General features: G+C 39.4%; 1 protein-coding gene across 9 annotated transcripts in view; it reads left to right on the forward strand.

The window, feature by feature from the left end:
* Positions 1–24,244, forward strand: part of TRAPPC8 (trafficking protein particle complex subunit 8) — a 74,232-nt gene extending 49,988 nt beyond the window's left edge. For 8 of the 9 annotated variants that reach the window (XM_059707384.1, XM_059707385.1, XM_059707387.1 and 5 more), the window contains 11 exons: positions 1,909–2,063; positions 7,406–7,848; positions 9,568–9,715; positions 10,995–11,091; positions 13,471–13,539; positions 13,628–13,686; positions 16,177–16,344; positions 18,481–18,582; positions 21,007–21,152; positions 22,181–22,270; positions 23,226–24,244. In XM_059707384.1, the coding sequence (XP_059563367.1) occupies positions 1,909–2,063; positions 7,406–7,848; positions 9,568–9,715; positions 10,995–11,091; positions 13,471–13,539; positions 13,628–13,686; positions 16,177–16,344; positions 18,481–18,582; positions 21,007–21,152; positions 22,181–22,270; positions 23,226–23,460 (1,712 nt within the window). In that variant the 3' untranslated portion in view covers positions 23,461–24,244. Of the gene's footprint in view, positions 1–1,908; positions 2,064–7,405; positions 7,849–9,567; positions 9,716–10,994; positions 11,092–13,470; positions 13,540–13,627; positions 13,687–14,990; positions 16,137–16,176; positions 16,345–18,480; positions 18,583–21,006; positions 21,153–22,180; positions 22,271–23,225 lie in introns of those variants that run through there. The other variant, XM_059707391.1, reaches the window with a different exon arrangement.
* Positions 24,245–25,262: the final 1,018 nt, after the last annotated feature.

Here is a 25,262-nt window from a genome sequence, read left to right on the forward strand (position 1 = left end):
ACTGATCGCTACCGACAACAAATAATCAATTTGAACCACGTTTTAATTGTGAAACAAACAGAATATTCCAGAAGACAGGGCAAAGTAATTTTGCTTCATGATGACGTGCCATCACACACTTCGAAACCAGTTAAAGATGCGTTAAAAGATCTTGCCTGGGAAGTATTAACACACCCGCTGTATTCACCGGACCTTGCTCCTTCAGATTACCACTTGTTCCAATCAATGGCACATGCACTTTCTAAGCAGCACTTCAAAACATATGAAGAAGTGGAAAATTGGGTCTCTGAATGGTTTGTCTCAAAACAAGAAAAGTTCTATTGGGATGGTATCCACAAATTATCTGAAAGATGGGGAAATGTGTAGCTAGCGATGGACAATACTTTGAATAAAGCACTTTTGATGTTTCTCTTGAAATTATCCTGTTTTCTTGGATTACAAAATCTGCATTATTTACTGGTAAACCTAGTATACTAGAGGCCCGGTGCACAGATTCGTGCACTGGTGGTGGGCATGGCTGGTCAGCCAAGTGGCTATGGACCGTCCCTCTGAGCAGCTGCTCCTCCTGTGGGAGCAGCTGCTCCTCCTGGTCAGCTGAGTGATGCTCCCACTGTGAGAGTGCACTGACCACCAGGGGACAGCTCCTACATTGAGCATCTGCTTCCTGGTGATCAGTGCATGTCATAGCGACTGGTCGACCGGTCATTCTGCCATTCGGTCGGTGGGCTTTTATATATATAGATGTTATTTTAGGACGTTAATGAGAACAATCCCTGAATTCACTATTGAAATAAGTTGCATCTTGTAAGCAGACTTTTCATGATTTAGTGTAGTTTATTATTATGTAAAATGCTAATAGGGATATAGATCAAACAAAGTATAGGAAATGCTACATTATATGTCTGCTCTGGGAATATCACAGTCACCATCTGAACATTAAAGGCTCTGAGTAGTCTTGCAGGAAAGATAGTTGAATACCCTTGATTTTTTTTCCACCGTGTGGAAGCTTTTGGGAGATATCTCATATGAATATTAAATGAGTTTAATTGTCTTTGTACAATCTATTGAGATCATGTAGTTATCCAGAAATATTAGTATATGCATTTCTATCAGTATTTGTTAGTTTACTTATATGTTTGAATATGAGTAAAAGGGAAAGTTGTAGTTATAAAGAAATACTAGCACACATTTATTATCAGTATATGTATTAGTATAATATATTTGAATATGAGTAAAAGTGAAAAGTTGATCTCTTTCAATATTTTGGAATTTTTCCCTTTGAGAATAGATATATTTTTTTAAGATACTATTTTTAAAAAATATTTATGCTTTGTTCTTATACCTTTATTTTTATTGATTTCAGAGAGGAAGGGAAAAGGAGAGAGAGAGAGATAGAAACATCAATGATGAGAGAATCATTCATTGGCTGCCTCCTGCACACCCCACACTGAGGATCAAGCCCGCAAGTCAGGCATATGCCCTTGACCAGAATTGAACCTCAGACCTTTCAGTCTGCAGGCCAACACTCTATCCACTGAGCCAAACTGGCAAGGACGAGAATAGATCTTTTTCATAACCTGAATCTAATTGTTGGTCCAACACAGTCATTTTCTTAGATAGAAAAATTTTGGATAATAGCCATTATGGTTAAATATAGGTTTAAAAATACAGGTTCCTATTTAGTGATAAGTAGTCTTTCTGCAAAGTAAGAAAATCTAATAAGATGAGAAATTAAGCAGCATAAAATAGGTATAATGAAAATAAAGCCTAATTCTTTGATTAACCATGCTAGTCAGTAGTCTAGAATTTTCCGAGAAATAATCTGAAACTTGAGAGTATTCATATATTCAGGCTAACCTGATATTAACATACTAAGTTTGCTAGGACACTGATTGTTTTTTATTTCAGGGAAACAGTCCTTGAGTATGTCAGTTCGAGGGAGACAAGATTTAGAAATTCAAGGTCCTCGACTTAACAGCACAAAAGAAGAGAAAACATCTATAACATATGGTCCTGATCGACGATTAGATCCCATAATCGTTGAGGAAATGCCACTGTTGGAGGTATTTCACTTTTTAAAAATTTGTGGGTTTAATTATTTATTTATAAGTTCAGATTATACTTTGAGGTTATTTTAATTTTAGGCTTTGAGGTTATTGATATTACATTGATCTTTTAAAGTTACTAAGCTAGGATTAAATTCAATTCACAAAGATAAAGGTAATCATGCAACTTGGCATTAAGTCACAGCCTGGTTATGAAATATGACCCTCAAAATATGAATGTAAATTGGGAAAACACTTCTAAAAGAAGATTTTTGTTAATTAAATCAATGGCTTTTTTTGTGTGTATAAAGATATAAAAGTAATATGGGAATGCTGTAAAAATTTAAAGCAATATGAATAAAAAGCAATGTTCCCTTCAACTTGTTTGTTTGTATCCCCACCCCACTTCTGCATTCATGCCGAAGGACTTCAAGGTCTTTTAATTGCAGAAGACTCATTGATGCTAGTTTGCAGAAGCCAAAAAAGAGAAAACATTATTTAGTTGAAGGGTATTGGACATCTCCTGCCAACTGAAGTAGTATAGAATAATAAGTCCCAAAGAAAAATAAGGACTCAGCAGCTCCAGGGAATGTAGCAGTAAATGTTTGTAGGCCTTTAAAAGCATTGCTTTTGATATGGCCTTAGTCTTATAACTTACAGTTTTCGTGCCACTTTAATACAAGTTTCAAATTTCTGGGAGAGAATTCTGGCCTACCTTGGATCAGGTATCTCTAACTGTGAGGCAGAATAAATGCAAGGTTATGAAGGCTAAGGGTAAACACTGGAAGGCAGTCCTTCCTCTTGCATCCTCAAATTTCTCTAATAAGGGAAGTTATAAGCTTAGTCATTTCCTCCGGCACCCAGGACCCAGGCCTTTGGTTCTGCCGCAGTGAGGCTTGGCTTCGTTACTGACATTTTTTTGGTAAACGTCATTATGTATATATTGTGTCCATATTCTAGTTTAGATTAAACTTTAGAAATGAAATTGCTTGGTCAAAGGGTATAGAAATTTAAATTTTTGCAACATACCACAAAATTACCTTCAGCAAGGCTGTAGCAGTTTGCACTTTTCTTTGGAGTGGGACTGCGCATTGCCATGCTATGTATTTTTCAGTTGTTTTTTTTTTTTTAACTTTGGCAAATCAGATTGGTGAAAAATGATATTGTTTTCATTTACATTTCTCTGATAACAAGGCTTGTCAATCTTCATATTTTTTTGTCTATGTGATTTTTTTTCTTCCATATGTTCATATAATTCTATTAATACCCCTTTAATTGGTGTTGTTTCCCTTTTCTCATTGGATGATTTTTGTGGGTACTAATTCTATACCTATAGTAGTAGGATAGGTAACAACTCATGACAGTGGTGATGTGTGTGTGTTGAGCATAGGCTATTACTGAGCTGCTTATATTCTTTCCAGGTTTTACACTTGCTTAATTATGTTGCATTTAGTGTCGTGTAAATAGGGCCAATAAAAGACTTAAAGACTAATTTCAGTGCTAGTTTCTGTTTATTCCTATTTTGCACCTATTTTAACTTTAATGTGGTGTCTTTCACCATGCTAAGGTTTTTTTTTGTTTTGTTTTAAATATATTTTATTGATTTTTTATAGAGAGGAAGGGAAAGGGATAGAGAGTTTGAAACATCAATGAGAGAGAAACATCGATCAGCTGCCTCTTGCACACTCCCCATTGGGGATGTGCCCACAACCAAGGTACATGCCCTTGACTGGAATTGAACCTGGGACTCTTCAGTCCGCAGGTGGTCACTCTATTCACGGAGCCAAACTGGTCAGGGCCATGCTAAGGTTTTCAACATATATAAAATAATATCTGATAGTCTCTTACTTTGTCGCTTCTAAGTTTTATAATTACACAGACTTACCTGGTCAAACTTCTATGTGTTTTATTTTTAATCCAAGGGAATTTTATCTTCTGAATGTCAAGGGGTAGGGATCAAATTTTGTTTCTAGTTCCAATTACTATTAATTGAATATTGCAAGCTTTTTATACTTTCTAATATACTAATATCCTGAAAGTATGCATACGCTGTTTTATTTTGTTTTCAGGTGATACCTGTTTGGCTCAGTACTATTCCCTCATTCCTTTCTGTGTCAATACTGTACTCGTGTGTGTGTGTGTGTGTGTGTGTGTGTGTGTGTGTGTGTGTGTGTGTGTATATATATATATATATATATATATATATATATATATATATATATATACATATACACACACATATATATATTTGACTCATAAAAGAAGGGAGAGGGGGAGAGAGATTTAGAAACATCAGTGATGAGACAGAATCATTGATCAGCTGCCTCCTGCATTCCCCACACTGGGGACCGAGCCCACAACCCGGCAATGTGCCCTGACCAAGAATTGAACCATGATGTGGTTCGTAGGTTGACGCTTAACCACTAAGCCATGCTGGTTGAGCTATTCCTAATACCTTATGTCAGAAATATTTTATAGAATTTGAAGTTTAAAGGAGTAGTGAAAGAAGTTACCAGTCTACAGTCTGATGAAATAATGTCTTATTCTAGAGGCTCTGTACACTAATTAGTGCACAGGTGGGGTCCCTCAGCCTCCCAGCAATCAGAGCCGATCAGGGCCATCTCGCCCAGTCCCAGTTGGGGCTGATGGGCCCGGCCGGCCTGGGAGGGACCGCAGGAGGTTGGCTGGCCAGCCAGGGAGGGACCACGGGAGGGCTCCAGGGCATGTCTGGCCATCTCACCCAGTCCCAATCGGCCGGACCCCAGCACAAGCTAACCTACTGGTCTGAGCATCTACCCCAGGGGTGGGCAAACTTTTTGACTCGAGGGCCACAATGGGTTCTTAAACTGGACCGGAGGGCCGGAACAAAAGCATGGATGGAGTGTTTGTGTGAACTAATATAAATTCAAAGTAAACATCATTACATAAAAGGGTACGGTCTTTTTTTTTTTTTTTTTTTTTTTTTTTTTTAGTTTTATTCATTTCAAAAGGGCCGGATCCAGCCCACGGGCCGTAGTTTGCCCACAGCTGATCTACGCCCTGGTGGTCAGTGTGCGTCATAGTGACTGGTCCAACGGTTGACTGAATGGTTGACCGATAGGTTGGACAATTAGCATATTATGCTTTTATTATCTATCTATATATAAAAGCCTAAGCGACCATTAGAACAGAACGACTGGTCAACCAGTTGCTATGATGTGCACTTACCACCAAGGGACAGATGCCCAACGTAGGAGCTGCCCCCTTGTGGTGAGTGTGCTCCCACAGCCAACCTCCTGCTGGCCAGCCCCTTGATAGGCCTTGATCACCGGCCAACCCGAGGGACCCCACCTATGCACGAATTCATGCACCGGGCTTCTAGTATAGGATATTTATCAAAACAAGTGAGGATGGCCCTGGCCGGTTTGGCTCAGTGGATAGAGCGTCGGCCTGCGATCTGAAAGGTCCCGGGTTTGATTCCGGTCAAGGGCATGTACCTTGGTTGCGGGCACATCCCCGGTAGTGGGTGTGCAGAAGGCGGCTGATTGATGTTTCTCTCTCATCGCTGTTTCTAACTCTCTATTCCTCTCCCTTCCTCTCTGTAAAAAATCAATAAAATATTTAAAACAAAAACAAAAACAAAACAAAGTGAGGATGAAAATTTCTGAAGCTCATTGGAAAAAAGATAAAAATTAAAATGTTGTGTATATACACTACCATGTTAATATAGAAAAGCAGAGAGAAGAGCAGGCCCATTCAAGTTTCCACTGACTTTCTTGTATAGACTATGTTGTGTATATATCTAGTTTATTCAGCCAGACTTGTGTGATAGATGTTTGATTTGTGTCTAGTCCTTTTCCCTTACAGATAAACCACAGTGAATAAGCATATGCATATCATTTTGCATATTTGTATTTACACATGTTTTTTTAAGATACATTAGTAGGTCTTAGTCTTACTTTTCCATTTAAATTGAAATTGTTACCAGTATCGACTGTTTAAAAGGACTTTGAGTAACTGTGCTTTTGAAATAAAGGCTAGATATGTTGATTCTTCTTAAAGAGCCAACTTATTATATTTAGTAAAACTTTTATTCTGAAGATACATTACACAACATCTCCATATGGTATATCACTGAACTGTTACTTATACCATCGCCTTTCCCATCTTTACCAATGCCGTAGCCTTGTTAATAGTATCCAGTTGTCTGTATATTTTAGTGTGGCTGTGGTACTCTGTCTCACTGGTTACTCATGTAGTTGTTTTGATGTAACATCTCAAAATTGATATTCCTGCACATATATTTGGTAACTTCACTTAAGTTTATTTGACACTAGCCAATCAGTTCAGGCAGTGTCTTCAATATAACGCTATGCCTGCTTTATTTTTTCCTCTTTTTAACCTATAATTTGGATTCTACACTAATCCCTTATTTTCTCATATCCATTTTAAAGCTTCTAATACCCACAAATTTTATATGATTCCTTAAACTCTGGTGATAATGTAGTTCCATTCAACCGTTGATTAAGAAACACAGGTATATCCCTTGGATTTTTATAACTCCTTTGGGATTGCCAGCCGTAACTTTATTGGAACATTTGTCCTCATACTGTTTATAGTTGTCCTTTCTGATATACTCTCAGCGTAGTTCTGACATTTATACTTAACGATTCTTTAAATGCAAGTAGTTGTCAGCCCATGTTTCTACCTCTTAGTGTAGGTCCACAATATCTGAAAATCCCGAGGCCAGATGTGTGTTGGAAGTCACTTTTTGTCTTAATTTTTAGAAATTGTGTGAATATGTTCATATTTATGTCCAAAGTGTTATGTAACTCCTGTTGGGCTTGTGGCAGCACCTGGTTATCAAGCTCATTTCTTGAGTGAATCATAGACTAAATGAATAATACACTAAATGGGAACAGCTATATAAAGTCCACATTAGTCAACTTCAGCTTTTGCTCCCATGTGAGTTCCTGAAAGCTTGAGGTTCTTCGAGCTTTTGGAGTTATCAAATTATGGGTATGGAATCATGGATCTCTGTGTTCTTCCCTTTTAAGACCTATAATGTACTAGTATCTTTTCATTTTAATGATGTATAAGTAAATGAGCTATTTTTCAAGTTGATATTGATAAGGAGTTTTTGACTGATAATTATTTAATTCATACTCCGTATAACCATATTAAATTACTTTTGACTTTTCTTGTCTGTAATCTACAGAGTTGTGGAAATTAGGCCAGTAACCCTCTGTTAGTGACATTTTTCCTTTAATTCATAACTGAACTCTGCTACTGAGTAACATTGGTCTTAAAGTGTCATTCATTCACTAGGGGGTCAGAATTGTTAACAGACAATATAATACTATTTTTTCCCTCCAATGCAGGTGTTCTTTATACATTTCCCTACAGGGCTCCTGTGTGGAGAAATCAGAAAAGCATATGTAGAATTTGTCAATGTCAGCAAATGTCCTCTTACTGGATTGAAGGTTGTTTGTAAACGTCCAGAGTTCTTTACTTTTGGTGGTAACACGACTGCTCTAACACCACTAAGTCCCTCAGCTTCTGAGAACTGTAGTGCTTACAAGACTGTGGTGACAGAGTCTACCTCTGTGTGTACAGCGCTCACCTCGTCAGCGTCTTCTGTAGACTTTGGCATTGGCATAGGAAGTCAGCCAGAGGTGATTCCTGTTCCCCTTCCAGACACTGTTCTTCTACCTGGAGCTTCAGTCCAACTACCACTGTGGTTACGTGGGCCGGATGAAGAAGGTGTCCATGAAATTAACTTTCTGTTTTACTATGAAAGTGTTAAAAAGCTGCCTAAAATACGGTGAGCATTAGGAATCTTCTGATTTAACCTCTTCGTTTAATATATGTGTACAAATTCAAATAAACATTTTGATATTTGCTAACATGTCATTTTTTTATGAATTACTTCCTTCCAAATGCTACATGATGTTTATATTTGAGGCTGTTCCTAATATAGCGAGCTATAAGTTCTAAGTGGCCAAAAGTAGAAAAAATTAAGCTACACTAATCTTTTAAAAGAAATATATTTTTATTTGATTCAGGGAAGAAGAGAGAGAGAAGAAAACATCAATGATGAGAGAGAATCACTGATCAGCTGCCTCCTGCATGCCCCCTATCAAGGAAGAGCCCTCAACCCAGGCATGTGTTCTGACCAGGAATCGAACCGTGACCTGGTTCATAGGTCAATGCTCACCCACTGAGCAATACCAGCCAGGCTAGTGTAATCTTCTTAGTGGCTTCTCTATTTATAAACTTTATGATTCTTTAATAAAACTGAATTTTTTGGCGAGAGTTATCACATAATAATGAAGTTCACAAGTGTCATTTATATATGAAGACAACATGCCTGCAGTCATTCTGTTTTAAGAAAATTATTTTAACTTTCTTTTTCCCTTGTGCCCTCCCCTGCCCCACAAGAATCTATGAAAAAAAAGTATGTATGTGCTTGACAGGTGATTGGGGTGGTGTTTTAATGGTGCTCACTGAAGAAATCAAACCTGCCTCTCACAAGGACTGTGGCCTGTCCTATTACACAGTAGAATATTTTCTTTGTGTTAATGCATTGTCATTTTTATAAATGGAGTGATTGTGCTACATTTATTTTTTTTATTTTTATTTTTTAATATATTTTATTGATTTTTTACAGAGAGGAAGGGAAGAGGGATAGAGAGTTAGAAACATCGATGAGAGAGAAACATCGATCAGCTGCCTCCTGCACACTCCCCACTGGGTATGTGCCCACAACCAAGGTACATGCCCTTGACCGGAATCGAACCTGGGACCCTTGAGTCCACAGGCCGACGCTCTATCCACTAAGCCAAATCGGTCAGGGCTGTGCTACATTTATTTAATGGAGTATTTAAAATATAAGACTCTGAGGAGAAATGATACAGTATTTGTAAGCATAAGAACATTTCAGATCCTTGGTCAGTGCTAATTCTCCTCAAGAAGATGATAGAGAATACTTTGGCCAAGACAACAGGGAAGGCTTTATGGAATATAGTAGAGATGAAATGAGCTTCCAAGAAAAGTGAAGATTTCAGAATTTGCATATCGGGGGATAGGCAAGAGCATAGTGGGTCTTCCGGGACTATATGTATGAGGATTTATGAGATTTACAACCTGAATGAGTGAGTTTGGCCACAGTGTAAAACATAAAGGGGGAAGTAAAGGGGAGTAAATACAGCTTGAAATGTAAGGCTTTATTGTGGAGGGCTTTGAGTGCCAGGTGAAGTGTGGAGTTGACTTGGTAGGTAGTTTCTTTGGAGCTGCTACCACAGAGGAGGCAGTCAGGACATTACTACATGAAGATGGTTTTCCTAAGTCAGAGAGACTAATCGTACCCTCCAGATGAGGAGAATGTATTGAACGTAGGCCAGCTGGGTACTTGTACTTTATTATACATGTATATTTTTAAATGATTCTGAGAGTGATGAGGTTTTAAAAGCTTTCTTTGGAATTAGAGAGTCATACACAGGAAGAGGTGTTTAGATTAAATTTGCAGTTTTTGTTTCCTCAGTCACAGGATATTGAGACACACAGCAGTTATTTGCACCAGCCGGTCTCTGAACGCACGTGCCACCGTTTGCAGAAGTAATTCTCTGGAAGATGAGGAGGGCAGAGGAGGCAATATGCTAGTCTTTGTGGATGTGGAAAATATCAATACTGTAAGTTGGTTTAAAACTAAATTTTGTTTTTAATTCTATTTGAAGTATTTCCTTTGTTTTTAGTAATGGATATTTTTCCATTCACAAGAACAGAGTATGAAAACATACTAATTCTCCATTAGCTTTATAATTTTAAGTCTCCAAATAACAGGATCTGGTGGCATAAATATGGTACATTTGCACATGATAATGTAGCCTCATATGCTAGTAATTCAACCCAAAAGAGCTCTCACCATTGAGAATCTCTTTTGTAATTAAATTTATATAAAGTTCTGTTAGGATTTCACATTCAGTATTAATTTGATAATCCTTCACGTACATTTCTGACAGTACAATTTCCTTTATATAAAGCTTTTCAAACATTTTACCATTCCTGTTTATGTACTCAAAATATAAAAATAAATATTCTTTAAAAAAGGAATGCAGTCTCATACTTAAAATAGGATCTGAGCTTTAGAGTGGTTCAATTCAAATACTTATTAAAATATTAATTCTATAATGTACTTTGCTTTTAGCTTCATAAATATGTAAGGGCACTTCTTTTTAGGATATTTAGGGTTAATGCACTAATACTTTGATTATCCCCCCACCCCCCACCCCCCCCAAATCAATAATTGAAAGAGAAAATTTTAATTTTCATATTGGCTCTTCTTCAGGAGAATAAAAACATACGTGACTTAAATAACTTTATATTGGGATTCTGTTTTGTGAGTTGTGTGTTTTTTTCCCCACATCATTTTATTTTTATTTCATTTTTTAAATTATTGTTGAAAGTTTTACATATATCTCCTTTTTCCTATTGACCTCTCCCCATTCACTCCCGCCCCCTAGCACTTACCCCCCCCTATTGTCTGTGTCCATTGGTCATGCTTATTGTTTTGTAGAGTTTTTTGTTCATTTTTTTGCCTTACTGGGAATGGATTATATCAGAAAGATGAGAAGAAATAAAACGATATAGTTTTGATTAAAAATTGAGAACAAATAATTCTCGATCTATTAAACACTACCAGTAACTCATTATGAATATTTTTAGTGTTTTAAAATTTGCCACTAGGAATACATTATAAACATTTCTTAGATGGCAGTGTTGGTTTGTGTGTTTTAAGAATGTTAAAGGAATTTAAATAAACTTTCTGAAATGTGTATTGTTAATTTTAAAATAAAATTTTCATCTTATGTTAATCGATGTTGACTTTGGTACCAGTGTTTGAATATTGTTTTCATTAGAATACGTTAGTGCTCCTAAATCCTGAATGATTCTTTCATTTCTTTTTGATAGAGTGAAGCAGGTGTTAAGGAATTCCATATAGTACAAGTGTCAAGTAGTAGCAAACACTGGAAGTTACAGAAATCTGTAAATCTCTCTGAAAACAAAGGTTTGTGCCTTTTTCCCTCTTCATAGTAAATTCTGACATACCTTCATTGCTTGACTTTGTTTTTCCCTAGAGTAGTACCATAATATGGTACCTTCTTTATAATTGATTTTATTAAGCATTAAATTGTGCCTTCATTAGTTTATATAACTATAAATCAAATTACTTGTTTTAATTGATTCTTTTCCATCTTTTTATTCTCTTCAAGATCTATTTGCATTATTTTTTATTCACTTGTAAAATTGGTACCTGGATATACGATCACTGTCAAAATTTCAAACAGTACAGAAACTTAGAGACCAGAAGATGGATGTTTCCTTTGCCACTAGAAGGCTGGGTTTTCTGAATATAACCATGCATGTACTCACTGGCTCTTCTGTGTGTTTCCATACCTATTAACGGTGAAAAAAAAGAGTATGCATACTTGTGATATATATCGACAAATTGTTTTCCAGAGTATTTCTATCAGTTTATCATCCTGCCAGTAATGAGAGTATCTAGTAGAGTGGAGGCTGGAAAAATGGTATTTGCTCCATCTGGAAATGAATTGTATGATACATATTCAAAAGATATAAAAAATGTTTAAACCCTTAGCCTTAGGGTCATCCTTGTTTTGGACATTTATATAAAGGAATTAACAAAATAAGGGAAAGCCCATACAGGTCAGAGCAGTTTATTGCAAGATTTATGCTCAGTAGGGAAAAATTCAGTGTAGCTGTAATGTAAAGTAAGCTGCAACTAAAACTATTTTGTGGTAATTAAAATATATTAGCATTTTAGAGGCTTTTGCAGTGGTGAAAAAATATATTCTAGCAAATTACGTGCATATAACAATATTGGTATAAATCATGCATATTATGCCCTAACTGGTTTGGCTCAGTGATTGGAGTGTTGGCCTGTGGACTGAAAGGTCCCAGGTTCGATTCCGGCTAAGGGCATGTACCTTGGTTGCGGGCACATCCCCAGTAGGAGGTGTGCAGGAGGCAGCTGATCGATGTTTCTCTCTCATCAATGTTTCTAACTCTCTATTCTTCTCCCTTCCTCTCTGTGAAAAATCAATAAAATATATTTAAAAAAATAAATAAATAAATCATGCATATTATGAAGAAACTAGAGGCCTGATGCACGAAATCCCTGAAAGGGGCTTGGTCCTCACAGTCGTGGTGGCTGCCTTGGCCCTCACAGCCCCAGCTCTGTCCAGAAGGTCGTCCGGCCTTCCGGTCTTATTAGCATATTACACTTTTATTATTATAGATACAGAAAGGAAATGCGATAATGGTAGAGTGGTGGGATTGTAGACTTCTTAGCCCACAAATTCTAATCTTTCAAGCTTTCTGTCTATCTATACTGTCATATAGATAGATAGACAGACATACAAACATGTATTTCAAGAAAATTTAATTTTATCCTTTTAAAGAGCTGAGATTTACTTCATTGAGATGAAAGCAAAGACATTTTTCTTTAAACATCCTATATAATAAAAGCCCAGTGACCGAAACGGTGGAACGGCCAGAGACCGGAACGACCACAGCCCCTCGCCCCAGCTGGCCCCACCCCCCAGGGAGCGGTTAGGGGCGATCAGGCAGGCAGGCAGAGGTGGTTAGGGGTGATCAGGCAGGCAGGAAGAGGTGGTTAGGGGTGATCAGGCAGGCGAGTGGTTAGGGGCAATCAGGCAGGCAGGCAGAGGTGGTTAGGGGCAACCAGGCAGGCAGGCAGGCAGGCGAGTAGGATGTCCGACTGCCAGTTTAGGCCTGCCTGTGGGATCAGGCCTAAACCGGCAGTCGGACATTTCCCAAGGGGTCTCGGATTGCAAGAGGGTGTAGGCTGGGACAAGGGGGACACCCCCCCACCCCCCGCACGAATTTGGTGCGCCGGGCCTCTAGTCTGTAATATATAAAAGCCTAAGCGAACGACTGGTCAACTGGTCGCTGTGATGTGTACTGACAACCAGGAGGCAGACACTCAATGCAGGAGCTGCTCCCTGGTGGTCAGTGTACTCCCACAGCCAACCTCCTGCGGCCGGCCAACCACCCGTAGTCCCTACCCCCAGCTGGCCAACCTTCTCTGGTCCCTCTCCCCCCCCCCCCCCCCCCCCCACCAGCCAACCTCCTGCAGCACGCCCCCTGGCCAGCCGGCCCCAATGATCCCTATTGGAACCTCCTGTGCCCCCCGCCCCCCCCCCCCGGCCAACCTCCTGCGGCCCCAATCAGCCCCAATCGCCGGCCAGGCTGAGGGACCCCACCTATGCATGAATTCGTGCACTGGGCCTCTAGTTAATAATTATGAATTATTTTCCAATTTGACTGAGGAAATCTGAATAATGAATTGCTTTTAACATGTCATAAACTGAGAACGATCTTTGAAATTTTCTTTTCTTCCTAGATGCCAAACTTGGCAGTAGGGAAAAAGGAAAGTTTTGCTTCAAGGCAATACGATGTAAAGAAAAAGAAGGTAAATTCATTTTACTTTAACCTTTCTTTGTGGTCATTTTATATTTCATGGCAGTGATATGATTAGGTTTTTCCCCTCTATTTTTCAGTTGCCACGCAGTCCTCAGAAGAATACACCTTTGCAGATATCATCTTTGGAAATGAACAGGTATGCAAATAAACACAGTAGCATTTAATTTTTTTATATATTTTTTTTTAATTGTCTAAAGTTTTACACAGTAGCATTTGATTTTAAAAGTCACAGTTCTCAAAAAAAATAAAAAATAAAAAAATAATAATAACAATAAAAGTCACAGTTTTGGAACATCTACCTCTTTTGGCAAAACTATTACTTTAGTGATCCCCAAATTCTTTGGTGAATGAACTTGTCAATTTTGTTGGGTTTTATAATTTGACTTCATGTCCCAGAACAGACCAAAAATGCTATAAGGGTTATACCATTTTAATTAATTACTTAAAATTAACTTTCTTTTAAGAGTATCATGAAATACGTATAGTTCTTGGGGCTAAAAAAAGAAACAGGTTTATATGAAGGAACCTGTCTACTAGAGAAAGTGGTCACAGTGGAACACAGAGATGATACTCCTCCGGATTTTGTTTACCACATGACTGAGACCCAAACAATGAACTCTTATGATTTTAAGTGTTTTATTGTCTAGAGCAGTGATACTCCCAACTTCATTATTTGTAAGAATTCCTTAGAGTAGTAGTTTTCAAACTTTCAAAATGTGCATATGAGTCACCTGGGGATCTAAAGTGCAGATTCTGATGTAGCAGAACTGGAGTGAGCCTGAGAGTCTATATCAGGGGTCCTCAAACTTTTTAAACAGGGGGCCAGTTCACTGTCCCTCAGACTGTTGGAGGGCCAGACTATAGTTTAAAAAAAAACTAGTCGGCTGCTAAGCAACAGGCAGCAGCGGCAAAAACACCCGGCGGGCCGGATAAATGTTTCCGGCGGGCCGCAGTTTGAGGACCCCTGGTCTATATTATTATACTGGAGGCTCAGTGCACAAAATTTATGCATTCGGGGGCGGGGGTCCCCTCAGCCCACCCTGCGCCCTCTCGCAGTCCTGGAGCCCTGCTGGGGGAGTGGGCCTAAGCCAGCAGTCGGACATCTTTAGCGCTGCTGTGGAGGCGGGTCGCGCCACTGCCACTGAGCTCACCAGTGGTGAGCCTGGCTTCTGGCTGAGCGGCTGTCCCCTGTGGGAGCGTACTGACCACCAGGGGGCAGCTCCTGCATTGAGCGTCTGCCCCCTGGTGGTCAGGGCACATCATAGTGACCAGTCGTTCTGCTGTTCAGTTGATTTGCATATTAGCTTTTTATTATATAGGAATCTGCCAGGTGATCTTGAGGTTATCTGCAGACCCTATTTTTTACTTAGAGAATTTTGTAAAAATGAGAGCTTTGCCTTTCCACCTCTAAAGCTCCATTTCCTTATGTCTTGGGTGGAGATTGGGAATATGCATTTTCAACCAGCCCTGCAGATAATCTGAAGAGGAGATCTGGGGATCTGCTTCTAAAAAATTCTAGACCAAGGACGTAAAATTCTGTGTTGTTGTGTGCTGTTATTGGTATTATTTCTTCCTTGTGTTTTTCCCCTTGATAATTCCAAACATCCTTTTATTTTTGTATTTCTCTTATCATTTGCCTTCATCTGTCTTACTCTTTGTGACTGTCTTTTGACATTTTGAGGAAAAAGCTATTTAGAAATAGCTCAGAGCACCAAAACCCCAATAATTCTAAAACAAGTATGACTTTCGCAGCTACTGTGCTTCCTGAATGGTTGAATTTAGCTTCAGGACTTCAGTTGTTGTGTTTTGTTCATTTTTTAATTTAAAATATCTAGAAACATCATCAGGACTCTTAAATTATATTCAGGTTGTAATTGTTATTGTATTGTTACTGAATAGTTTTATACGGGAACATTGAAGACAGAAACAAAGGCATTTTCCCTTCTGATGAATCTGGTTGAGTAGAACTTACCAAGCATTGCAGATCAATGAGAAAACTATGGAACAGTAGTTTACCAGAAAAGTTCACTCCTAATGGGGAAAATGTACATTTTTATTAAATCTAAGGTTGGCATCTATATAATACAGCCTGTAATGCAGGAAATCTAAGTAAGAGATTTTACAGTGAAACAAGATTCCATTAAGGGAAATCCTGTAGTGCTGAGTCCATTTAAAATTCTTTTCTCATATTCTCTCCCTTTAAGTGAAAAAGCCAAATTAATACCAGAGACTCACTTGCATTCTGCTTGGTGAGATGTTGCCTAGTGTTCTAATTATTTGAATGAGAAATACTTTAATATTTTAATAGTAAAAAAAATTACTTTTCATTCAACAATTTATTTTTTAATCATTTTCTTAGAACTACTCATTCATCATGGATACTTGAAAGGTCAAACCTAATGTCACAGCAGTGTAGATTATTTTGAAGTAACATCTTTTAAGATTCCGGGTAATTTGTACCAGATATTTTAGGTGTTTAAGTATTAGTGTGGCCTCTCTACAGTCAACACATGGACACGAAATTATCGAATAAGCCTTTTGGATATGTACAAGTTATAGAAATAAAAATTTGGCAGGGTATATTCAGTAGAAAACATTTATTAGATAAGTGATATTCTTTTAACAGATAATAAGTTCCGCAAGCCCGTGTGCAGATTTCTTTTATCGAAGTTTATCCTCTGAATTAAAAAAAGCCCAGCCGTCAGCACATACGGAAAAACAGTCAGTAGAGGACGCTGTGAGATTAATTCAGAAGTGCAGTGAGGTGGACTTGAATGTTGTCGTATTGTGGAAGGTAAGTGTTATTACATTATTTCAGCAAGCATTGCTTATGTATTTGATTCTTGAGCCGAAGAACAAATGTAAACTGCTACTTATGTTTTTTCCTGTGTCAATATTCCAGTTTCAGTATTACGGTTGTTTTATAACTTTTTTAGTAGTTCCATAATGACTTTTTTTGCCACAAGGAAGAATTCTTTCAAATTCAGTCGCTTTTCTCTGTATTATTGATATTTCTAAGTGGTGCTGAGAATACTGCACACATGATGAGCTTCATGGCAGCAGATATTAGTAAACTCTTTACTAATTAGTAAACTCTTTCCAAACACTGAAAAAGGGGAAATAGCAGCATGAACCTCTTGGTACCCATTACTCATTTGTTGCTATTCATCTTTCATCTATTCCATTTGCCAGTCGCCTTTGTTTCCCTTTATTTTTACCTTTATTTTTACCTTTATTTTTTGCTGTAGCATATTTTAAAAATTATTTTTATTTATTTATTTTGGAGAGAGAGAGAAAAACATCATCAGTTTGTTGTTCTACTTATTGTTGCATTCATTGGTAGATTCTTGTATGTGCCCTGACCGGGGATTGAACCTGCAGCTTTGACATACTGGGATGACGCTCTAATTCAGTGGTTCTCAACCTTCCCAATGCCGCGACCCTTTAATACAGCTCCTCATGTTGTGGTGACCCCCAACCATAAAATTATTTCCGTTGCTACTTCATAACTGTAATTTTGCTACTGTTATGAATCGTCATGTAACTATCTGATATGCAGGATGTATTTTCATTGTTACAAATTGAACATAATTAAAGCATAGTGATTAATCACAAAAACAATATGTAATTATATATGTGTTTTCTTTTTTTTAATATATTTTATTGATCTTTTACAGAGAGAAAGGGAGAGAGATAGTTAGAAACATCGATGAGAGAGAAACATCGACCAGCTGCCTCCTACACATCTCCCACTGGGGATGTGCCCGCAACCTAGGTACATGCCCTTGACCGGAATCGAACCTGGGACCCTTCAGTCCGCAGGCCGACGCTCTATCCACTGAGCCAAACCGGTTTCGGCTATATATGTGTGTGTTTTCTGATGGTCTTAGGTGACTCACCCCTGTGAAAGGGTCGTTCGACCCCCAAAGGGGTCGCGACCCACAGGTTGAGAATCACTGCTCTAACCAACTGAGCTACCCAGTTGGCCAAGGCCTGGAGCATTTTTTTTGTTTTATAATGACAGAACATTTTATCTTGTGCATGCTCCTTCATATGCTTCCAGCAGATAAAGAGGAATACAACAAGCCTTTGCCTCCATGGGTATTCCAGTAAAGAAAAGGAGTTTGTCTCATGACACTGTTCGTTTGTACTAGTGCCTTCGGCGCTCTAGAGCAAATTGGAAAAGATTTCAAGATGTGTCTCTGAAGCATCCAATCCAGCTGTGTTATATTGAGGCAGACAGATTTCGACACATACTTTATAGATTCAATGAATAAATAAAAGTAGAAATGCTGACACAGCCATGTTAGTAATTGATAGGTAGTAGCCATAATATTCCTACCGTCCATTAAATACTGCGTTAGTTACTTTTTTTTTTTTTTTGGAAAAACAAAGCTGAGTTTATTCATTTCTTGCATTTGAAATACTCCTCGGTGACATGCTTGACCTGAGACTCTTTGCCATAGTCCGTAACCACCGCACAGCTGCAGCCAACCATTTTTACGGGCTTCCCTCTCTGTCGGTTTTATAGTGGCTGATTTTTTCCCCTAGTTTCTTGTCAAGGTAATTAGGTTGATTTGGCGTTGGGCACAAAGGGCCTCTGCCAACTGGACATATAGAGGCTCCTCAGAGTGGAGGCAAGCACACACAGATGGGCTTGGCATTTGGCTGAGGCTGTGGCAGCTTGGAGAGTTCCGCACGCTGGGCCACGGTGGCTGAGGGCGGTCTTCAGCACTGAGCAGCATTAGCCCCATTACACCTCCAGCAGCAATGCGCCCTCAGCCATGGAGGCAGGTTACGGATGGAGCCAAGATTTGAACGCACCCAACCCCACCGCAGCCTAACTCCGCAGTAGCAGGGAAAGAGAGTCCCTGAGTTGCTTTTCAGGTTGCTGCTAAGCAGGGTGACATTCCTATGCTTTGTGTCTTAGGCTTACGTAGTGGAAGACAGTAAGCAGCTTATTTTGGAAGGTCAGCATCATGTCATTCTTCACACTGTAGGAAAAGAAGCCTATTCGTCTCCTCAGAAACAGGTACTAACAGTTTGCTTTGGGGCTTTCCTGTAAACTGGGGGTGAAGGAGGTGGCGGTTGTTTTTTGTGTGTGGGGAGGTTGTATTTTTGATGCAATCTGGCTTGTGCAAGTCTTTCTGTTGGGATTTGAGTTGATGATTGGTTGAGAAGACTGATTAAAATGAGAAATTAACATAAATTTCTTATAAAATTCATTAACCCCTTTTAAGAGTATTAAGATGCATTTGTGATGTTGAGGTTTCCTAAGGGATACTCTATATTGAATCTATAATTCATATTATATAAAGAATTGCTTTGCTTGGAAGAACAGTGTTCTCTATATTTCCTTACTTGTTGTGACAGGCCCGCCCTGTTGTGGGATTCCAGGGGCACCTCTTAAAATGTAACAGGCGCCCTCTGGGGTCAGGCAGCAGCTGGGAATCGTGTTCAATATTTTCTTATTTCTCCTGAAATGCTGTTTGATCTTACCAAAAAGTTCTCACAGTATCTGTGAGCAAAAGTTAAGCACGTTTAGTCCAGTAATTCAAATAGTTATCTTATATTGTTTTTATAGATACTAGATCTTAATTTTCCAGCTTTAAATTAAAAAATTAAACAGATGCTATACAACGGAATGACTATAGCGTTACTACTAAGCACTTTCACCAGATGAGAACCACAACTTTTGGAGTTATTGTTATTATTATAAACCCCTATTTACATATGAGGAAGTTAAGTCTTAACATATTAAATAGTTTATCTAAGATCATAGAGCTAATATGTGAAGTTGCTGGAATTCATGGAGACAGCCAGTCAATGATTCTCTCTCCTTGATGTTTCTATCTCTTTCTCCCTCTCCCTTCCCTCTTGGAAACCAATAAAAATATATTAAAAAACAACATTTAAGTTCAGCACATAATAAATGGGAAATGAATAAGTGATTCCATATCCTAGTTTCTTTATCCTAAATTATATTGCAGATGATTCCAACTGTTTGTTTAAATAACAGCAGAAATAGTGTCTGCTTTACTTTATTGGTTTTAACTTTGTATTCATTATCCTATACTAATAAAAGAGAAAAATGGTAATTGGCGTACGACCGATACCTTTTTCATTGGCTAATCAGTGAGATATGCAAATTAACTGTCAGCCAAGATGGCGGCTGGCAGCCAGGCAGCTGAGAACAGGAAGCTTGGTGGCCCCAGCGATGGAGAAAGTCAAGGATCCCCGCAGCTGCGGGGCTCTGAGCTCCTGAAGCAACGACTCCAAAAGATACAATGTTTCAATTATAGAAGCTAAAAGATGGCGGTTAATTTGCATACTCAGGCTCCAAGCAGAGCGAAGCCAAACAGCCCTGAAGCAGCAGGGCAGAGAGGCCTCAGGGCCTGGGATCAGCAGAGTCCAGAGGCCTCCTGGCCCCACGATCAGCGGAGCCGAGAGGCCTCCCCGCCTGAGATCAGCGGAGGCCAGAGTCGGCCCAGCCCCGCAATCAGGGAGGCGAGAGTCAGGGAGGCGAGAGTCGGCCGCGATCAGCAGAGCCTAGAGGCCCCCCAACCCCGGTGATCAGCAGAGCCGAGAAGCCTCCCAGCCCAGGTGATCAGCAGAGCCGAGAGGCCTCCCAGCCCAGGTGATCAGCGGAGCTGAGAGGCCTCCCAGCCCTGGTGATCAGCGGAGTCCAGAGGCCTCCCGGCCCCGGTGATCAGCCAAGAGACCTCCCGGCCCGCTCCAGGCCCGTGATCAGCGGAGTCAGAGGCCCCGCGATCAGCGGAGCCGAGAGGCCTCCCAGCCCAGGTGATCAGCGGAGCCGAGAGGCCTCCCAGCCCAGGTGATCAGCAGAGCCGAGAGGCCTCCCAGCCCAGGTGATCAGCGGAGCCGAGAGGCCTCCAGGCCCCAGTTATCAGCGGAGCCAAGAGGCCTACAGGCCATGGTTATCAGCAGCCGAGAGGCCTCCAGGCCAGGGATCAGGGGAGCCGAGAGGCGTCCTGGCCCTGGGATCAGCAGAGCAGCGAGGCCTCCCAGCACCGGGATCAGTGTGACAGGGTGCGGAGCCCCAACCCTCTGATCGGCCCTGCTCTGTGTGTGACAGGGTACAGAGCCCCAACCCCCCTGATGGGCCCTGCTCTGTGCATGACAGGAGTGGCGCTGCAACCTCCCTATGGACCCTGCTCTGTGCATGACAGGGGGCGGTGCCCCAACTCCCCAATTGGCCCTGCTCTGAGCCCGACCAGGGGCTGCACCTAGGGATTGGGCCTGCCCTCTGCCACCCAGGAGCAGGCCTAAGCCAGCAGGTCATTATCTCCTGATGGGTCCCAGACTGTGAGAGGGCACAGGCCAGGCTGAGGGACCTCCTCTCCCAACCCCGAGTGCACAAATTTTTGTGCACCGGGCCTCTAGTACATTATAATAAGGCAGTGCTTTTATTGTCATGCATTTTTTCTTTTTTCAGGAGCCACCAGAAATGGAACCATTAAAATTTTTCAGGCCAGAAAACACTGCAGTTTCTTCAAGACCATCCGTAGAGCAGCTTTCTAGTCTCATTAAAACAAGTCTTCACTACCCAGAGTCACTTAACCACCCATTTCATCAAAAAAGGTTTGAGGGGTTTTTTGGTTAAAATTTTTATACAACACACACACACACACACACACACACACACACACACACACACTTCTATAACTGACAATGGCATTAACCCAAATGCTGAAGGAGAAATTTAGAATAATAGTTAATCTATAGGTATTGGTGTTAGTAATTTACCCTTTACTGCAGTTCTCTGTGTTGCTGCTGTGGTTAAAGATGGATATTGCCTCAGCCACCTCAGTTGCCCAAAGTTTCCTTTTAAAGAGCAGGTTTATCATTAAGTCAGAAACAAGGAAAAAATATTACATCATTTTGTGTTTGTTTTGGAGACAGAAATTAAACCCAAGACATGAATGCAAAATAGACACATCAAAACAGTTCAAATTTCGACAGCATTAATTACTTAAGACTTACCAAGTGGTAAACTTCCAGAGGAAAATGAAGAGGGAGTGAAGTGCCAGGTTCCTGAGATGTGTGGGTGAAAGAAGCGACAGGAATGAATGAAGAGGAATAGAAAACCAGGAATGGGGTGGGGCTGGCGAGGCAAGAGCCCCATTCCCAATGAAAAAGCACTTGGTATCGGCCTGTTCACTGAGAGACTGTGAATGAGGAAGAGACAGGATTACATGTTGGCATTTCCATGATTTAATTTTTTCTCCATTAGTCTTTTGTAGTTGAGATTATTTACTTTTGTTTTTCATTTTGGGAAATAACCACCTAGAAATATTTTAGTGTTTTCGTTTTGTTTTTTTAAAAGATTAACTATAATACATTGAAATAAAAAATGGTTTTGTGGGCGTGTGTATTCTTCAGGATGTGTGTATTGTGGATGTGATACTTACTCAGGTATTGTATTACTACGTTTTACTTTATTTACATACACAATTTGTCTTAAGTGGTTTTGGAACTCAGTTTTTTCCCTTCTTAAGTCTAGTGGTTTTTAAGGAGCTTCTTCTCTATTAGGTACTCTTAAGTGTTATTTACTCGAAAGTTGGTTTTTAAAAACACACAGCTAATTATTGTTTATTTTTCTTCCATAGCCTTTGTTTAGTACCAGTCACCCTTTTACTTTCCAATTGTTCTAAGGCTGATGTGGATGTAATAGTTGATCTTCGGCATAAAACAACAAGGTAAAGGTTTATGTAGTGTAAGGTTATTTTATAGTTTAAGGTTGATTTGAGACCAATTTAATATTTTGAAATTCTGAAAATAGTTACTAACATGGATAAAGTTTACTCAGGCGTGTCCTGATTTCTTCTGTTTGGTGTTGCAGAAGTGTTAGCAAAGGGTTACGGAGGCTCGTCTTAGCATAGGATAGGGACAAAAGAACACATCCCCCAAAGCAGCACATTAATTTGACCAGAGCTAAAAATTTTTATAGAAGTTTGTTGGTGAGAAAGAACTCTAAAATTGAAAACCAGCAAGTTTGTGATAAAAGGTGTGTTTGGTTTTTTTTAAAGTTTTATTTTCCTGATTGTAAATAATACTTTAAAAAAAATGCTGGTTCATACTCCTGCAACTGATATGCCAAGAACTGGTGCTTTTTGGATTGTTAGAAAAGTAATGTGAAACATAACACTGATTATTGTTGATTAACATCCCAGGATCGGAAGCAGCTCTCTGAAATCCAAACACATTCTGTGTATGATTATTTGTATTGTAATTAAGGAACTAATGACTTATTGGTAGATACTGGGTTGCTTTCCACTTTTCAGTATTATAAACAGTTTCAATATTATAAGCATTCTTATATACACATGTTATTATGTATGGATAGCCAGGTGGTGGTTAAAAGCTCGGGTTTGAAAACAGGTTCCATCATTTGCTAGCTGCTGTTTTGAGTGTTAAATAAGATAATTCACTCTTAGCCTTGTACCTAGAACATAGTAACTGTTCATAAATGTTAACTAGTATAGCAATAGTAGTAACAGCATTGCCATTATAGTTATCATTAATAAATAGTTGGCTTCATAAAATTATTTCTAGAAATAAAATTGCTTGATAGAAGGGATGTGTTAATTGGGACTTTGGGGATAAATTTATAAAGAAAAAACCCTTCAACTTACCCTTTCCCTCCTTCCTTAGTCCAGAATCATTGGAAATCCATGGGTCGTTTACGTGGCTTGGACAAACACAGTATAAACTGCAGCTTAAAAGCGAGGAGATTCACAGTTTGCAGCTGAAGGCATGCTTTGTCCACACAGGTGTCTATAACCTTGGAACCCCTAGGGTATTTGCCAAGTTATCGGACCAAGTTACAGTGTTTGAAACAAGTCAGCAGAACTCCATGCCTGCCCTAATCATCATTAATAATGTGTGACAGCTTATAAAGTTGTACTGAAATCCACAAGAATCAGTTTATTTTACTGACTGACTTTTACAGCAGTATTTGAAATACCTAACTTGTTCTGGAGGTTGGTGTCGGATCACTGCAAAACACTTGTCAATTTGTTGATGATGTAAAGCACGTTGGACTGAGAATACTGATATTCTTCTTTTGTATTTCTTTAAACCTGGTAATAATTTACATGCTCATATTGCAGAATTTCAACATATCCATGCACCTTATTAAGCACCATCTTAAAAATCAGTGTCTAAGTCTGCTGTTACAACTTACTGATGGTATGCGAACATTAGACGATTTTGAGGAAGAAAGGCCTGGTTGGCAGTACTCCTATTAAGCCTTTAGTCAAATTCCAGCTTTACTGTGAAGTTCAATAGAGTATGAAATAGCAATTTTCCTGTCTTCACACGGTTCTCTAAAATCAGTTCTGAACTTTGGTTATAAAGTCATGGTTCAGTACCTGGTGGTTCCTATGGCTTATACATAACTTTGTAAAAAGAAATTTTTTTCTGATGCTTTGAATATAGTTTTGAAAGGAGTTTGACCTTTTTTCCTCATTCATCTCAGCATAGTGTGCAGTATTTCACAATATGAGATTTTTGTCATTTAAATTATCATATTCTTTATTATGTAACTTTAACATTTGAGTTGATCTGTTTAAAATATAAATCTCAGTTAATAAAAAAATAAGCTTTTCAAAAATGTATTATATTTATAACAAATGTACTGTAAATAGAATAAAGACACACTATTCACTGTATACATTTATTAGATGCTCTTTTTTTTCTATTCTGAGGACCTAATATATTCTTTATTTAAAATGAATGCCAACTGTATTATGATGGCAGGTACTAGACCGATTTCCTGAGAAAGCATTATATCATCTTTGTTTCCAAAAGTGAAGCACGGTCTTTGTTCCTGCAGTCCTTGTGACCTTGTTACACGTGGGCACATGAGTCTTGTCTGTCAGTGTGTTGTGTCTGATGCCCAGTTACAATGTGTAACCCTCTTCTATCCGGGAGAAGGAAGACCCGTGCTCACTGAGCCTGTTAGAAATGACCACCTGAAGACCGGTGCTGGTATGGCAGGCCAGGTCATCCAGCCTTCCTGCTGAAGCCAAGCAGAAAATCCACACTACGTAGAAGAAAACATCTTCACAAAAAAACTGTGACCAATGTAGCAGTTATAAGAGGACCATAGTCCGGAAGGAAGTCCAGAGGTGAGACCGTTCCTTGGGACTGCTTTCCTCGAAGTGTGTGACCACGTCTGAAGCAGCAGCCGAGAGGCAGAGCCTTGCACTGGACATACGTGAGGAGGACAGGTCAGGAGAAGTCATCTGAACGGAAGCAAGGAGAGGAAAAGGGTGGGAACTGGGTGAAAACGGTGAGTCCGTACGAGATCCTGTCTGTTTATTCGGAGTCCTAGAAAGGAGAGGGGATAAGGCAAAACAGTATTTGAAGAGATTCTTCGAGGATTTTCCAAGTTGCACATCAAGTTAGAGATTCAAGTAGTTCAGTAAGCTCCAAACAATACGAGTGAAAAGAAATCTCTGTATCCAGATGCATCACAATGACACGGTGGAAATTAAAGATGGGAGGAAACTATCTTGAATACAGAAGACAAAACTTACTTGGATAGTAGTAATTCAACAAATACCTGACTTCTCCCCAAAAGTAATGGAAGCCAGAAGATAGATAGTGGGGTGTCCTCACAGGGTTGAAACCAGCTGCTAAGCCAGAATTCTCCACTCAGCAAGAATACCTTTCAAAATGGAAGTG

Source organism: Myotis daubentonii, chromosome 8 (assembly GCF_963259705.1).
Source record: "Myotis daubentonii chromosome 8, mMyoDau2.1, whole genome shotgun sequence".
Classification (NCBI taxonomy): domain Eukaryota; kingdom Metazoa; phylum Chordata; class Mammalia; order Chiroptera; family Vespertilionidae; genus Myotis; species Myotis daubentonii.